Source organism: Condylura cristata, unplaced genomic scaffold (assembly GCF_000260355.1).
Source record: "Condylura cristata isolate star-nosed mole 26May11 unplaced genomic scaffold, ConCri1.0 scaffold00004, whole genome shotgun sequence".
Classification (NCBI taxonomy): domain Eukaryota; kingdom Metazoa; phylum Chordata; class Mammalia; order Eulipotyphla; family Talpidae; genus Condylura; species Condylura cristata.
The window spans coordinates 14,591,275-14,607,368 of NW_004567105.1; the positions used below are offsets into that span (position 1 = coordinate 14,591,275).

General features: G+C 39.1%; 1 protein-coding gene across 1 annotated transcript in view; it reads right to left on the bottom strand.

Annotated features, from left to right (window-relative positions):
• CFAP54 (cilia and flagella associated 54) overlaps positions 1–5,642 on the bottom strand; it is a 197,438-nt gene extending 191,796 nt beyond the window's left edge. The window contains exon 1 of the mRNA XM_012735136.1: positions 5,299–5,642. Coding sequence (XP_012590590.1) covers positions 5,299–5,642 — 344 coding nt within the window. The remainder of the gene's footprint in view (positions 1–5,298) is intronic.
• Between the last annotated feature and the right edge of the window lie 10,452 nt (positions 5,643–16,094).

Sequence of the window (16,094 nt, forward strand, 5' to 3'; positions counted from 1 at the left end):
TGCAAACATTTTTTTCTAGTCTGTGACTTATCTTTTCATTCTCTTTGCAGAGTCTTTCACAGAGCAGAAAATTTTAATTTGAATGAAGTTCAGCTTGCCAATTCTTTCTCTTACTGATCATGCCTGTGGTATTTATCTACAATGTCATTGCTTAACCCAAGGTTTTCTAGGTTTACTTCTATGTTTTCTTCTAAGAGTTTTATAGCATTGTCCTTTATTTTACATTTAGATTTGTAATTCTCATTAAGTTTGAGAAGGATGTAAGATCTGTATCTAGATTCATTATTTTACTTTTGGATGTCCATTTAAATTGACTATTTATTAAAAAGACAATCTTTGCTCCATTGTAATCCCATTGTAATCCCATTGTAATCAAAGATAAGCTGGCTGAGTTTATATGGGCTTATTCCTGGGCTCCCTAATGGGCTCCATTGATATTTTTGTCAGGTCTTTCACCAATATTATACTGTTTTGATTACTGTAGCTTTAGAGTAAGTCTTCAAGCCAGGTTATGTCAGTCCTCAAACTTTGTTTTCCTTCAATATTGTGTGAGCTATTCTGGATTTTGAAGACAGGCATTTTGTTTTTACAATAACCCTGAGATGGATAATATCAATATCGCAAGTTTACAGTTGGTGAATTCAGGCTTTATGTAAACTTGCTCTTTAACTATTATATTCCCATGCCTGCCAATCCTCTAAAATGCTCACCACTGAAGCAAGAGCCTTGACTATATTTTCATTGTCCAACGCCTAGTGTATGTAGGTACTCAATAAACACCTGTTGATAAATAAATATATGACTATGGAAAAAGAAAATTTCTTACTATTATTTTATTCTTTTATAGAAAAGATTCAAGGGTTCAAATATCCAGTCAGTCTATTTGGGTTCATGCTTCATTCCAACAAGTAAAGCAAAAACAAAGTAAACAGTATTCTCAAAGTGATTTCTAAATGGAATTGCAAAATGTACCAAAGGTACTTATTTTGTATATTCACTTAATTAACATTTATCCATCCTCTTTCTCAGAAATTATAAATGCCTCTACAGAAAATCCAGATTTTCCTTAATGCTTATGAAATCCTCTCAATAATTTGAGATAAGGGCACGGTTATGTCCTGATGTTTGTGTCCCTCAAAATTCCTAATTTGAAGCCCTAACCCTACAGTGTGGCTGTCTTTGGGGGGAGGGCTCCTAAGGAAGTAATTAAATGAGGTCACAAGGGTAAGGCTCTAAAATCATGTGACTCACGGGCTTATAAGAAGAGACCCAACAACTTTGCTTTCTCTCTCTTCGCACCTGCTCATAGAAAAGGCAATGTAAGGACAAAATAGATAGTTATCTGCAGCCAGGAACTTCTCACTGGAAACTGACCCTGCCCAACCTTGCCCCCAGAACTTTGAGAAAATTAATTTCTACTGGTTAAGCCACCCAGCACATGGTTATTTTTCTTATGGCAACCTAAACTAATTAGTAACTAGTAATTAGTTGCCCATGCTGGCTAATATAGACAGGAATCGAAACTTAAAGGGCTAAACATGACTCTATGCACATTTTGGGATATTAAAGAAACAACTTCAAACAGAAATATGTTGATGAACTCATCCAGGTTACTAATGGGATTCGTTCAGAGGCATGGGAGGATGTGAAAGGGAGGGGGAGGGTATTTCTGCCTTCCAGGACTGATGAATAACAGCTTTCGGTGGGAAAATACATACATGTACCAAACAGTAAATAACAATGCCAAGTAAATAATGAAGCGAGTACAGGCTACAGAAATTTTTTAAAGGAGAGTTTTTTGTTTACTTAGATTTTGTTTCACCTTTGTCCAATTTAGGAGCTTCCTGAAGTATTAGAATACATACACTATTAGGATGAATGAATGAATGATGAATGAATGAATGAAAGACATTCACAAACTTGAAATTGTTGAAATATGTAGATGAAGAGTTCATTCTTCCAAACCTTATGAATGAAATATGATGACTAGGTTTGTTGCTCATGAAAGAAAAAACGCCTGCTTTGTTAAATCAATCAGGGTTGATTGATTTTTTTTTCTAATTAAGTGAGGGCTACATGTAAGTTAAGATGACTTGTTTGAAATGACATATGCAATGATTAAACAAGAGAAATATAATATACACTATATAGTGTACATAATTTAAGGAAATAATAGTAATAAACTTTGAATTATTAGACTGATTATAGCTGTGCCAGAATTCAAAATTGTCTACATTAGAAAATCATTAACTACATAAAATATCTAAGTCTTATGTGCTTATTATGAATATATGCATTTAATAATGTATGACACTCTAATCTGGTGTGATCAAAATCTATACTTTATTATTAGGAGTTGTAATCTTTATGTAAGTTCCTATAGTTGGAAAAAAAATTGACTTTAAAAAATAGCCATTTGTTGGCCCTCCCTGGTGGCGCAGCGGGTTAAAGCACAGCACTTTAACGGCTAAAGCCGTTTTCGCATGAGTTCGATCTCCGCCTGCCCCGCAGGAGATCCACAAGGCGGCAGACCTCTCCTGACCCGCCCGCTGCTCCCCTCAGCAGTGTATTTCATCACTCGGCCTATTCTGCTCCTCCCCACTCTGTCTCTGGTGAATCCTCTCACCACACCTGCACCTCTGGCCTGTACCCCAGATCTGTATGCATAAATAAATAAATATTTAAAAAATAATAAATAAATAAATAATAAAATAAAATCAGTGGGAGCAGTGGGGTGACAAACTGTATCCTAGAAACTGTACAGTGTTGTAGACAAATGTTACTTCAACAAAGAGAAAAATTAAAAGATAGCAATTAAAATGGGAAGAGAGGGGAGAAGGCAATAAGCAGCAACTGGAAGTCTTTAGATAGGGGAGTGAATGATTTACTTAGGAAGGTCCCCCTGCCTGCTATGGGGCAGATAGACAGGAGACCTGTGTGACTGTTAGGAAAATGCAGAAGGTGGTAGATTGAATAAGAATGCTGGCCCTGGTAATGGAGATGGAAAAGCAAAGAGTATTGAAGGCACAAACAGACAAACATATATAAAGAGTTTAGGAATGTAATGAGTATTCCTAGGTTGATTTTCTGTTCTCAACTTCCTTGGCCAGTCCACAATATTTGACACTGTTGGTCAATCATCTGTTCTTTCCTCAAACTCTTTCTGGCCTACCTTGCAATTTGTAACACACTTCCTGGTTTTCCTTGGTCACTCCCTCTTAGTCTTTAGAGATAAGTTTCTTCTTATCTCCCCCGCTTGTCAGTGTTGGAATGCCCCCAATCCAGTACCTGCACTTTCCTACACTCAAGCTCAGATATTCCAACCGGTGTTAGGACTTTTTTTTTTTTTTAAGGCCTTCAGTAGAAAAGAACTTTAATAAAATCAGTGTGCAACAGAGAAAAGAAAGAATATAGTTAACATAGTTTTCCCCACTGTCATGATTTAAATATCATTAAGATGCTGATGAGTTCCATATATATCTCCTTTGATGTCCAGAATCAAATGTCCAACTGTCTCCATAATAACTCTGTCTAGATGTTGAATAACATCTCAATCTTAATACACTAAAAGCTAATTTTTTTATCTTCCTTACTTTTATCAGATGTTTTTCCACTGTCAGGAGCTCATCCTGGGTCTTTCACAATTGCTATTCTCCCCTAGTTGTGGACCCTTCCTTTAGAAATCCTCTTATGGGCCCTCCCTCCCTGGTGGTAAAAGGGGTTACAGTGCAGCCCTCTGAAGCTATCCACAGCCACTGCAGCAAGAGTTTCATCCTGGCTTGGGAGCTGACCCATATGGTGCAGCAGAACACTCCTGACCCACTTGCTGCTCCCCTCAGCAGTGTATTTCAGTGCATCTGCCTGGTCTGCTCCCCACTCTGTCTCTGCTGTATCCTTTAATGCCCCGCTATCCCCCACACCTCTGGCCTATACCCCAGTTCTTGCACTCATGAATAATAAAATAATTATTTTTGTTCACATGAATAATAAAATATTTATTATTTTTAAAAAATCCTCTTTACTTATTGCCATTATCTCCTACTCATCTTTGTTCTCTGATCATTTCTCCTACTTCCCCACCCCTTATCCTCCATCCTCAACTCCCTGCCTGAATTTTGCCTTGCACTTAATCTCTTTGTAAAATAATTTCCTTATGTTTAGTGGTTATCTGTATCCACAGAACAATATGCTCCAGAAGCTAGGGATTTTTATATCTTTCAGTAATTAGATGTCTTTCTCATTCCTAGAATAAGACCTGAAATATATAGCTAAACATATGAATGAATAATAAAAGTTAAAACTGTTTTTTCATATTAAATACAAGAATAAAAATATAAGCTGAAACTATTCACTCTTCTGATATTCTTTTCCACTTATCTACATTATAACTGTCCAGTTTGCAGTATATTTTGACCAGGGGGAAAAAGTGCTAACATGAACAAGAAACACAAGTAGTTTGCTGGGTGCCTTAATAATAGGATGATAAAATTCACCCCTCCCCCCACAGATATGCGAAATGAGCAACCAGAAAAGGTCACTGTGGTTCCTAATAACAATATAAAAAAGAAATTACAGGGCACGTGTTCATAGAATGACATGTTTTATGGCCTCAAGAACCCATGTTATCTTAGATTATTCCTTTTTCTCTGTATACAAAATTATATCCAGGCCCTCCCTGGTGGCGCAGCGGGTTAAAGCACAGCACTAGGAAGCTGAAGTCACTTCCACATGAGTTCGATTCCCGCCTGCCCCGGAGGTGACCACATGGCGTGGCAGACCTCTCCTGACCCGCCCCCTGCTCCCCTCAGCAGTGTACTTCGTTGATCTGCCTGTTCTGCTCCTCACTCTGTCTCTGGTGAAGCCTCTCGCCGCCCCTGAGCCTCTGGCCTGTACCCCAGTTCTGTATGCACAAATAAATAAATCTTTTAAAAAAATTATATCTTCGACATGAAAAGTTGTGAGACCTTTAAGTGGGCCAACAAGCTGATTGGCATGGAGTAACAATTAGGAGGCGCTCAGAAACCGAATGGACATTTCTGTATGGATTTTATTAAACCAGCGCAGGAAGGCAAGGTGTGACCCTTATCAAGAGTTAGACTTGTAATAGCCATGTGTCCACTTCTTAAATTTCGTTTAGGTCAGTATTTCCAAGGCCCGCGACCAGGTTCTACATCAACACGATGATGTACAATACCTCTTGGACTATTCCCTAGCTGCATGGACAAGAATATGTCCTCATTGGGCTCCATTCATTGCCCTTCTGGGCCAGGGCCCTACCCAGCAACCTGCTTCGCTTACCAGCGCCGATGGAATTCATGCTTCTGTTCCTCTGTTGTCGCTAAAGGCTTTTTTCTCTTCATAAAGGATAGTAACTCCCGGATCTCCTTCTCGCAGGTGGCCAGGAGAGGGTTTTTGGCATCCAGCGGTCCATAAAACACTGCGAGGGGCAGTGACTCGTCAGGACCTGTGGAGCGAGGCTGTGGGTTCGGAGAGCTCGCCTTCCACTCCAAGGGCGACTTTGAGACCGCGGTCGAAGTCGGGGGAGGGGTTGGTGGCAGTTGTGAAGGAGACACTGAATTGTGAGACACTGAATTGTGAGACAAGTCCGATGGAGAGATCGAAAAAGTATTTCGCGCCGCCATATTGACACGATCAGGACCGGCCCTGAAGTGTGTGTACACGCGGTTGCCTGGCGACGGTCTCGCGGCAACCAGGCACCAGCGTGTTTTCCGGAAAAGAACAGCGGCCCCTAGAGGACAAAGGAAGAAAGAAGCTAGTTCAGAAAGAAAAGATACTCCCCACTGGCACTGATGTAGTGAGCGTGGAGGAAGAAGACGAGGAAAAAGAAGGTTCTGGATACAGAGCCAACGAATAGAAGAACCAAAATTTACGACCACAAGTTCAAACTGTACTCTGTCCCATTTTGATCGCTTAAAACATATAATTTCCTTTACCTCATTTAGTCACCATAACGCTTTTATTACTTAGGATAATATTAGTTATCCTAATATTTCTTCACAGTTGAAGAAACAAAAGCTTAGGAAAAATTAGCCCTATGACCAAGGTCCTATTAACCGTAGTATCAAGGATCAACTCTCACTTTCCGATTACGAAGCATGTACTCAGTTAATTGATCGTGTATTGATCGTGCCCCCAAAACCAAGTTTATCAATAGAAATAAATTTGTAAAATATCTGAGAAGCAGTTTAATAATCAAATATATAGAACTGGTCCTGTCTTTTCCCACTGTTTATAACTTTAAGTCTGTATATGTTTGAATGATGTCTGCGCCTAAAATTATGTTTACATGTATTCATTATTTTATGACCTTATCCTAATTACCACTGTATTCTAAATTAATAACTATTTTACCAAACCCTAAGTATTGGACTAAATTAACATATACTAATACCTTGAAGCAGTAACTTAAAATACTTTTGCATTTTAAAGCAGAATTTTCAGAGCCTTTGCTTCTGAGCAGGAAACTATAACCCTCAAGGGCCTCTATTTGGGGTCCAGTTTGTTTGTTTATGGTGTGGATGCCCAACTTGAAGGAAACCTGCTTTCTTCATAAATTATGCAATGGCAAAAATTATCTAAGAGAAAAGCCAAAAGTATTTTGGCCTAGAAAAACAGGTCTTTAACACTAAACACTACTGGTTCTGCCACACTTAAAGAAAGATGGTGGCTCCAACGCCCTGTGAGCCCAATTTCCCACGTAGGATTAAGAAGCTTATGAGACCACGGGTCTGATTCCTTTCAGATCTAACCTCATTTCCTGCATACTTTGAGGGCCTGTGCTAATTTGTGAGGCTAATATGTCATGTATACTTTATTCTAATATTCTTTGAAGCTAGATGGTCATTCTGCTTCTTGAGACAGGTCAGGGAGCAGCAATACCAGGTGAGAGGTGGCCAGACGCTTCTCTGGAAGCATTAGATCTTGCCCATCAGAATGTGGAGATCACTTTGATAAACAAAAATTTTATCTGCTTCTAAGTGAGCAACAAAAAATGCTAAGGCTTTAAAGAATTTAGGCCTAAAGAAATAATTCATTCTTTGAGCATTTATAAAATGTACTAGTAAACCTTTTTTGAAAAACATCAGCTTGGCAAATTCTTTCTCTTTTCATCTTCTCCTGGTTCTCATATTACAGCCTCTTCAACTTCAGATCAAAAGCTAGTGTAATTTAGCACTGAGTACTCTCTATTATCCTGATGAAAGTGAAACTGCAGGATAAAATTAAAATGGCCAAAGAGGAGGGAAGAAAATAAAAACAAAACAGATAAAGTCGGGCCTTTCTTCTCTGATTTGACTGCTCACACAAAACACTTTACTAGTAGTACAGGCATGTACATTTCAAAATGGCTGGTAAAAGAAAATGCGACCAATTAAATTCCAATACCTGAATTACGAAACATTGCATCTTAGTCATTTCCCTCCTTGCACATACTAAAGTTAACAATGCTTAACTTGCAGGTAGCTCTGAAGGCTTGTCGGAATATTTAAGTGGATGCTGTACTCTGAATCACCATCATGGAAAGATGGAGGTTTCCATTTTATTCATTTTTACATTTTAAAGGTGTTTTCTTTCTTGTGATGAGATGAAGCTATTAGAATATCTTTTCTATTTCCCTGTCACTTTGCTTCATTCTTTTCAAAGAATGGAGTTCAGTGACTATTGTGTCTGAAGGGTCTAAATAATGTAAAGAGCTTCCTTATAAATAATGCAAATTGCTGTTTCTTATAATTAGTGTCTTTGCAGTCTGCAGGGATCCTTTTTGCCAATTCAAGAGTCTTTATCATCTAAGGCTACTGTTAGAGAAAGAAAAAAATAAGTCTAGTGTTCTTTCTTTCCCTAATTTACTTGTTAACCATGTGAATGGTTCCAAATATATATATATAAAAGATATTTTTTAAAAGCATAAAACTCTCCCCTTTTTTTAACTTCTTCATATTTTTATTCCGAGAAACACAGATGTTGATTTAGTTTGCCATACAACACAGAGATAAAACCATAGTTTCCCTACATGTAAATGACACACAAACAAACATGTTTAAAAGTCTTGATGTAAAATGTGCACTGTTAAAGATTTGAAACCTCCTACAGGACCTAAAATGAAGGTGAGGACGAGAGAGAAAAAAGAGGATTCTAGAGGAGGTGACCATTGATTCCCCCCCATACCGTAACTGTGCTTTATCAACAGTTAACAGAGAGATCCTTGCAACAATTTACTTATTTATATGACAACCCAAATATACAGTGTGGTGAATCAAAGACTACAATCTATCCCAGGCCAGATGATGAGATAAAAACAAAAGCAAGATCAGTTGTTGTTGGAAGGTATGCTAAAACATTTGATTTAGTTCTATATATATATTGAAGAGGCTTGATTAGAAGTCAGTAGAATCAGAGATTAAAAGCCCAATTCTGGCACCAGAAAATATAGTTTGAATCCCCAGTTTTCCAAGTTACTTAACTGTATTGTCCCTTAGTTTCTTAAGCTGTAATATGTAGATGAAATAATAATAATACCTACCTCAGATTTCTGGTTTTTTTAGAATTAAATGAGAATTAATTAAATTACTATATATAAAGTCCATGTAACAGTGCCTGGCTCATAATTTCTATATAAATATTTATGAAAAAAATTATTTGCTTGGGAACCATTGGAAGTTCCTAAGAATAGATGAACATGATCTACTCTGTATCTTATGTATTTTAGAAGGAAAACTATTATGGCAAAATGAAAGGTAGAATGGAATGAAGAAGTTTATATCTGATCTCAGCTGCAGAAATCTTCACAATGATTATACATGGTCGGCGATGAGATAGAAGGAGCCAACCTAAAACCATGGACAAATATTAAGGCAATATCAGTAGGAAATAAAACTCTCATCAATAAAGTAAAAGTAATATGGAGCTCACACAACCTGTCTACAACATGATAAACATATGCAATATATATGTAATGTAAGTGTACTAATTATAGAAGTAGCAGAACAAATATTAACAGAATGTATTTATGTTCTTGAAAAAAAAGACTCTCCTAAAAACTCTAAAAGTAAAAAAGAAAACATTGATTGACTTGAATACATTAAGACAAACTGAGAAAGATAAAAGATATCACAACAAAAGTTAAAAACGAAGCCACACACTAGGGAAAACATGAGTGATGCATAGCCTACTGGGTGAACACCATATTGATACATAGCAATCACAGACTCAGATCGATAGACTCAGAAAGATGCCACTCGGGGAAAGTCAGCAAGTATACTATTATAGGTCTTGAGTAAGTTCACCGCAGTCAGGATATAACCAGAGATACTGGCAACATTATTGAGGGCAGATGGAAGTGTGTGTTTCCAAACCCAAAATTCTCACCAGTGGTGCACAGTTCAGGATGGTAACATCTCTGCACCTTCCAAGCCTTTGCTGCTTGAGAAGTAGGTATCTGGTTCTCCAGGAGCACAGTGGTGACACTAAACTGTGGTCAATTTTTGATATTTCCACTTAGCCCTTTTACCCCTAAGAACTCTAATGCCACCTCTTAGGGTTCCAGTGTTAGAATTATGCTAGATATTAAGTCTTCTCTCAAACACTCTAAGTTTGTGAACTGCCTGAGTTCTAGAAACTAGGTGAGGGTTGAAAGATCACAATTTTCCATGACAGCAACTAATATCAGACTTTTGATCATGATTTCTTGAGTTTTCCAACTATACATTGAGCAACACTCTTGTTATCTGCCCATCCATCTTGCCCCTGTACGCGTGATCCATTAGCCAACATCAGGTAGCCCTACAGGTAAAAGCACGTTGGCTGTCACACTGGTCTGACTGTCTATGTTGGCCGTTACAGCTCATGCCAGCCTTTGTTAAGCTTCTGACCTTTGTCTTCAAGAATTATGACACCCCTGCTATTAATATGAAGTTAAATTTCATGACAGAATTCTCTACTATCAACCTTGGCTTATGGAAAGTAGAAATAATAAGGCTTCTCCAAAGATGCAGATACTCAACTCTTTGCCGCCTTGTTCTGTGAAGCTAATATCCTCTGCCCATCACATGGAACACTGAGATGGCTGGTGAACACACAGTTCCACCTCCATGAGCCTTCAGGACCCTTTCCTCCATAGGAGACCGAGGAAGTTCTTCCATCTCTGTTTAATTGATGTAGAACATTACTAGATCCATGCTTCCAAAAGCTACCTTGTTTAGCATTAGGACCCATGAATCATGGGTGAGTACCCCATATCAATGAATTCTACCCTATCCTGCTTCTTATTCTGTCTCATATGCTCAAGATCGTCTTTTATTCATCTTCCCCATCGGTGTCAGGTAATACCTGTTGGCCAGATCCTGTCATTCCTTTGAATTGTGGGTGATTTTTTTTTCGCAGAAAAGAACTTGTATTTTTCTGTTTGGACTATGCTAAAACCTGACTTTGTTTTGCAGCCAGGAGCCAATGAAGGGTGTTGGGGGCCTATCTTGAGAAAAACAAGAATCATCTTGAAAAGCACCTGCTTCAGATTAGGACACTGTATATTCCCCCAGGCAAACAGAGACTATTTATCTCTGGCAAGTGTTTTGGGCTATTTCTGATGTCTGGAGGGCTCAGAGGAATTTAGGAGCTCAAAATTCTTGTGCTTGTTTACCTAAATATCTCCATTTCAGATTCTGGGTCCTATTCTTTTCTTGGATTCTCTGTCCTATCTTCAGATCTGAGGCCTGGTTTTCAGTTATGTGTACTCTGCAGTTGCTCTGAGATGGAATAAAGGTCCTTTGACTTTTAGAACATGACATGAGTTGTCAATGAACTGCCATGAGAAATATATGTGACATATCATATATGTATGTGTACATATGTATACAAGATCTAATGCCTCCCAAAGACACCACTCCATCACCCTATAATTAGTATCCTCTCCATGTTGACTCAGCAGTGTACCTGTTTGATCTCCCAACATTGCTGTCTACTGTACCTCATCACAATTTAACAATGGGTGAAATCACTGCATGTCAAGGCCCAGCACCACTGACCCTACCATCACAATTGGCTCCTTATTGTTCTCACAGAAGATGATTCAGCTGTAAAATCCTATCCTGAGGGTTTACTTTGTACAGTTCACTCCTTCTGTGTTATCCTGGGTTCTTAAAAAAAAAAAAAAAGAGCAGTGTTTGACCCTAGAAATCTGATCAGAGAACTTAAGTTGCCAGAAAGGGAGGAGGTGGCTCAAGAACAAAGAGGGGACGGAGTCACTGGACTATGGTGGTGAACTCTGGGAGTGTGGGTGATGTGTGTGGTGTGGTGACAACACCGGAAGGGGAAGAGCTGTTCCCCTAAAACAGAAGCAGTGTGGTTAAAGCACCTCAATTGAAAAACAAGAAAAAAACTTAAATGCTAGTGCCATATTGGTAACATCATTCCCGGAAAGCAGAATGAAGGAAAAGGAAAGTGATATGTGAGGATATGTGAGGGTTAATTTTATGAGTCCCTATAACCGAGCTAAAGGGTGCCCACATTTTTTCTGGGGGTATCTAAAGAGTATTTCAGGACAACATGAGCAAGTGAATGGGCGAAGGGTAAAGAGCATCTGCACCAATATAGGTGGGCACCCCCACAGTCCAGAGGGAAAGCTGAGGGAGGATGAATCTGCTCAGTGCTTGAGCCAACACAACCACTGTCTGCTGCCTGGGACATCAGCACTCCTGGATCCTGAGCCTCTGGTCTTGGACTGGGACTCATGCTAATGGCAGGTTTTCGGACCAACTATGCACTGACTTTCCTGTTTCTACAGGCTGCAGATCACAGGGATGTTTTGCCTTTAAAATCCCATGCAGCGATGCCTTACAGTAATATCTGCAGAACTATTCTAATATATGTGAAACTATTACACCATATGTGTAACTGTTACATAATCTATGCATTAGATTCTTTATAAATAATCTATTGGCTCTATTTCTCTGGAGAACCCTGACTAATATAATGTGGGTACTGAGTCGTGCACATACCTTAAATTATGAAAGTGGCTTTTCAACGGGTTAACAAGTAGAGACTGGAAGAGTTTCAAGGTATGTGCTACCAAAACCTTACACTGGTGTAGTGGGCTTTTAAGAGTAACTCAGTGTAGGCTCAGAAAGAAAGGAAGAGAACTGCAGAGAAAGCCTCAACCTTGAGAAAATACCTAAGTAATCTTGAAAAGAATTTTGGCAGACACATGGAATTTTGATGAGGTCTCAAATGGGAATGAGGAACACGTTACTGGACAGTGGAGGGAAGGCCATCTTGTGACAAAGTGATGAAACCTGACTGAATTGTGTTGATAGTCTAGTGTCTCGTGGAAGATAAATCATGTGGACAAAAAAGTTGAATATTTAGTTGAGTCCTTTCTAAGCAACATGTTAAAGTGAGGCTTAACTTCTCCTGAAGTTAAGAGAGAAATGATTTAAGGTCATGACTGTTAAACAAACAGGAAGCAGAATTTTAAATTAGGACAATTCTTGGTATTTTCATATTGTTAAATATGAGAACTCATGTTTGGAAGGGAACATTAAGAATGTGACCAATCAACCATTTGATCCGATTTAGTATGGGTTGTCCATTTCAACAGAAGCCTGGAGCTGTTGTTCAAGATGAAAGAATGACCCTCAGGGCAATTCAGATCTCAGGAGAGTACTTACTGCCATCAGGATCCAGAGTATAAGAGCAAGGAGATGGCTCAGAGCCTCAACTTTAGTGCAGGCCTTCATGCTCCTTCAATGAGTTATCTGCAAAAACCTCCTAATCGATACATCTGCCTACAACCTGGTGTCACTCCAGCACACTTTTCCCAAGTGACCAGATGATCTTCCAAAATGCAAATCCAAATTTCAAAACTCCAATTCAAACACCTCGATATTGCCACATGGGTCTCCATTGCTTTTAATTCTGTAGTTCCTCATTTAAAACTTTTCTTGCTATCCAGGTTTTAAGCGGGGGTCCTCCCTGCCCTGGGAACACAGCACTACTTTCCAAGGGTGTGGACGTGGCTTTAAGTGAGTCAACTTCCAGATTTTTCACTTTCATTAAATGATTTATGTCTCCAGCATCATCCCATCTAGCAAATAAAAAAAGTGCTGCAAAGACCTATTTAAAAGGAAAGATTCTTATAGACAGAACAAAACAAGATAAGGAAAGAAGGCATTATTTCAGGCTTAGGTAATCTACCTAGGGGATGGTTAAGGGTCTTGTGACAGATTGACATATTTTCCTGGGAAATGGAAAAGGTTACTGCATTGGTGCTAACCAGAGCATTCTACACTGACTCATTTGGACTACATCTGGCGAGGTTTGAATCTAGTTAGTTAGGCTAGCTATCAAGTTTTTTGGGGGGAGGGGGTAGAGCAAACACCTCCATTCCAGATCTGTCATTTACTTTTTTAACAATTATCTTCAACAAATTTATGTGGCTGGAAAAGGCATCTGAAAGTCCCCTTCCCTTTAAGAACTGGCTCTTGTTCTCCTGACAAAACAAAGGTTCTAGAGTCCTACTGTGAGTCATGGATGAACAATTAAACAATTCCTGTGGGTAAGTCACAGTAACCACCTCCCTACCCATTATTAGATTTATTGCCATACCATATTACCAACATGCTCACTTATTTTAAAATATGTAAAAAATATAGAATTGTTGGAATTTCTTTTAGGAAGTAAACAAGAACAGCTCTAACCTGTCCTGAAATCCTATCTATCCCTACTAACACCACCTTTCCTCCCCAACACATGACCAACGCACACACACACACACACACAAAGAAAGAGAGAGAGAGAGAAAACCTAGTAAGGTTCTGCTGGCTTTTGCTATACTAAGTTATGACAAAACTTTTTAAAAGTCGCAAATTTTATAACGTCTTCCCCCAAATATCTTTCAATAATTTAATTTCTTAGAACATAGCTGACAACCTTTTTTCTGTTTCAGCAAATTGTAAAAGTTTTAGGCTTTTCAAATCTCAGATCTCTGTTTCCAGTACTCAATTCTGTCATTGTAGCCCCCAAAAGTCATAGACAGTAGTAAACAAACGAATGTGATTGTGTGTCAATAAAACTTATTTACAGGGGCCCTCCCTGCTGGTGCAGTGGGTTAAAGTGCAGCACTGCAAGCTAACAGCAGCCAGTTCGATCCCCAGTCCTAGAAGTGACCCACATGGTGCGGCAGACCTCTCCTGACCCGCTGGCTCCTCCCTTCAGCAGTGTACTTCATTGTTCTGCCTGTTCTGCTCCCCGCACTGTCTCTGGTGAATCCTTTCATCCTCCACACCTCTGGCCTGTACCCCAGTTCTGTATGCCTAAATAAATAAATCTTTAAAAAAAAAAAACTTTACTTACAAAAATGTGCAGCACACTACATTTGACCCACAAGCCATAGATTGCCAACCCTGTTTCAGATGTGACTCCATAATTATCTTGTGACTTTGATTTCTAGAATATAGCAATATTAGTATGTGAGAAGAGAAACTAAATTTTCAAGCAATAAACTACAGAAAATGAAAGATGAGGTACAATATGTAAATATAAAGAAGGGGAAAAGCAAATGAGAAGCATATGCAGGGAAAAGCAAATGAGAAGTATATGCAGGAAAAAGCAGATGCTACTTCAATTCTCCCATGTGATCATTTCACAGAAAATAGATTAAAGCACAAGACTTATCTTCTGCCTCAGTGTACTTACCCATACACCAGCATATGTTCATGTCAATCCACAATTAGCCACTCAGAGACACACACACATCACGTAAGGAATTGCCTAAAACTCTATACCCAGTTACTATCATCAGCCTATATGAAATATATGAAATAATATATTCTTATTTATAGGCAAGACAGGTAAATTAGAATTCTCTTCTGTTATATGTCTATTTCAGGAATAAACAGAAACTCTGTGTTTTTCCAACATTTTCAGGCTCTTTGAAGCACCTGTTCTACTTCCAACATTAGCAGACACTTTCAAGTTAATTAGAAATATAAATCTTTCACTCCTTAACTATGATTTCATTAACCTATAGGATCTATCACAATGGGCCAGAATCAGGGCTGTGGTTGAATGAACTGAAATATGAAGCCATTAACAGTGAACATTAACAGAGATAAATTGATAGAAATTGAAAGAGAGACTAAGGATTGCATGTGTGAATTATAACAGTGTCTGACACAGTCGTCACTGCACAAATGCTTGTTGAGTGAGTGAATGAAAAACAAAAAAAATAGATTACAAACATGGAAGATAGAGAATTGAAACTTAAGATGTCCTCAAATCTGAGCAACTGAAAGAATCAAGGGAAGGGCTCTAAGAGATGACTTGAGGAGTTTGAGGTACAACATTGGGAGGAGCGACCAATCACGTAAACATTTTTTACTTCAAATCTCATTCTTCCAGCACCAATTCTTAGTTCTCCTGACAAAACAAAGTCTTGTCGGGACCATGTGGTCTTGCTGACTGGACCAGGCGTGAGCACTTAGACAGACCAATCAAATTTTCTTCTCCTGGGGAATCTGACACCGAAATTTTGCTGAGCATAATGGAATGGGATGAAAAGGGCTCAAGTCTGCCATGAGCTTGGAGAAGCAGAGAAAATTGTCCAAGGATTTGGACTGGTGGCTCAGCAAGTTAAAGTGCAGCACTGCAATCCAGCCACAGCCACGTCATGTGAGCTCGATCCCCCACCCCAGAGCTGACCCACATGGCGTAGCAGACCTCTCCTGTCTCCTCAGCTGCTCCCCTCAGCTGTGTACTTGCTCAATCTGCCTACTCTGCTCCCCACTCTGTATGGGTGAATCCTCTCACCTTCCCTGCACCTCTGGCATTAAAAAAGAAAGAAAGAAAATTGTTCCAAGGAGAGAGAAGCGAGATGTCTCTGGAAAGCAGAGGCAGAAGCAAGAGTACTGCCCAGGTGAGGAGCAGTATCTAGTCCCGAGCCTACTCCCTCACAGAGGCCCAGCTGCCTCTGTGCTAATGCTTCTGGGTACCCTAGAATAAATTCACACCTAGGGAGACAGTTGTAGCAATCAAATGTATTTCCCAATGTTCCAAAGTGCAAAGCCTTGATTAGACAGAAAGGT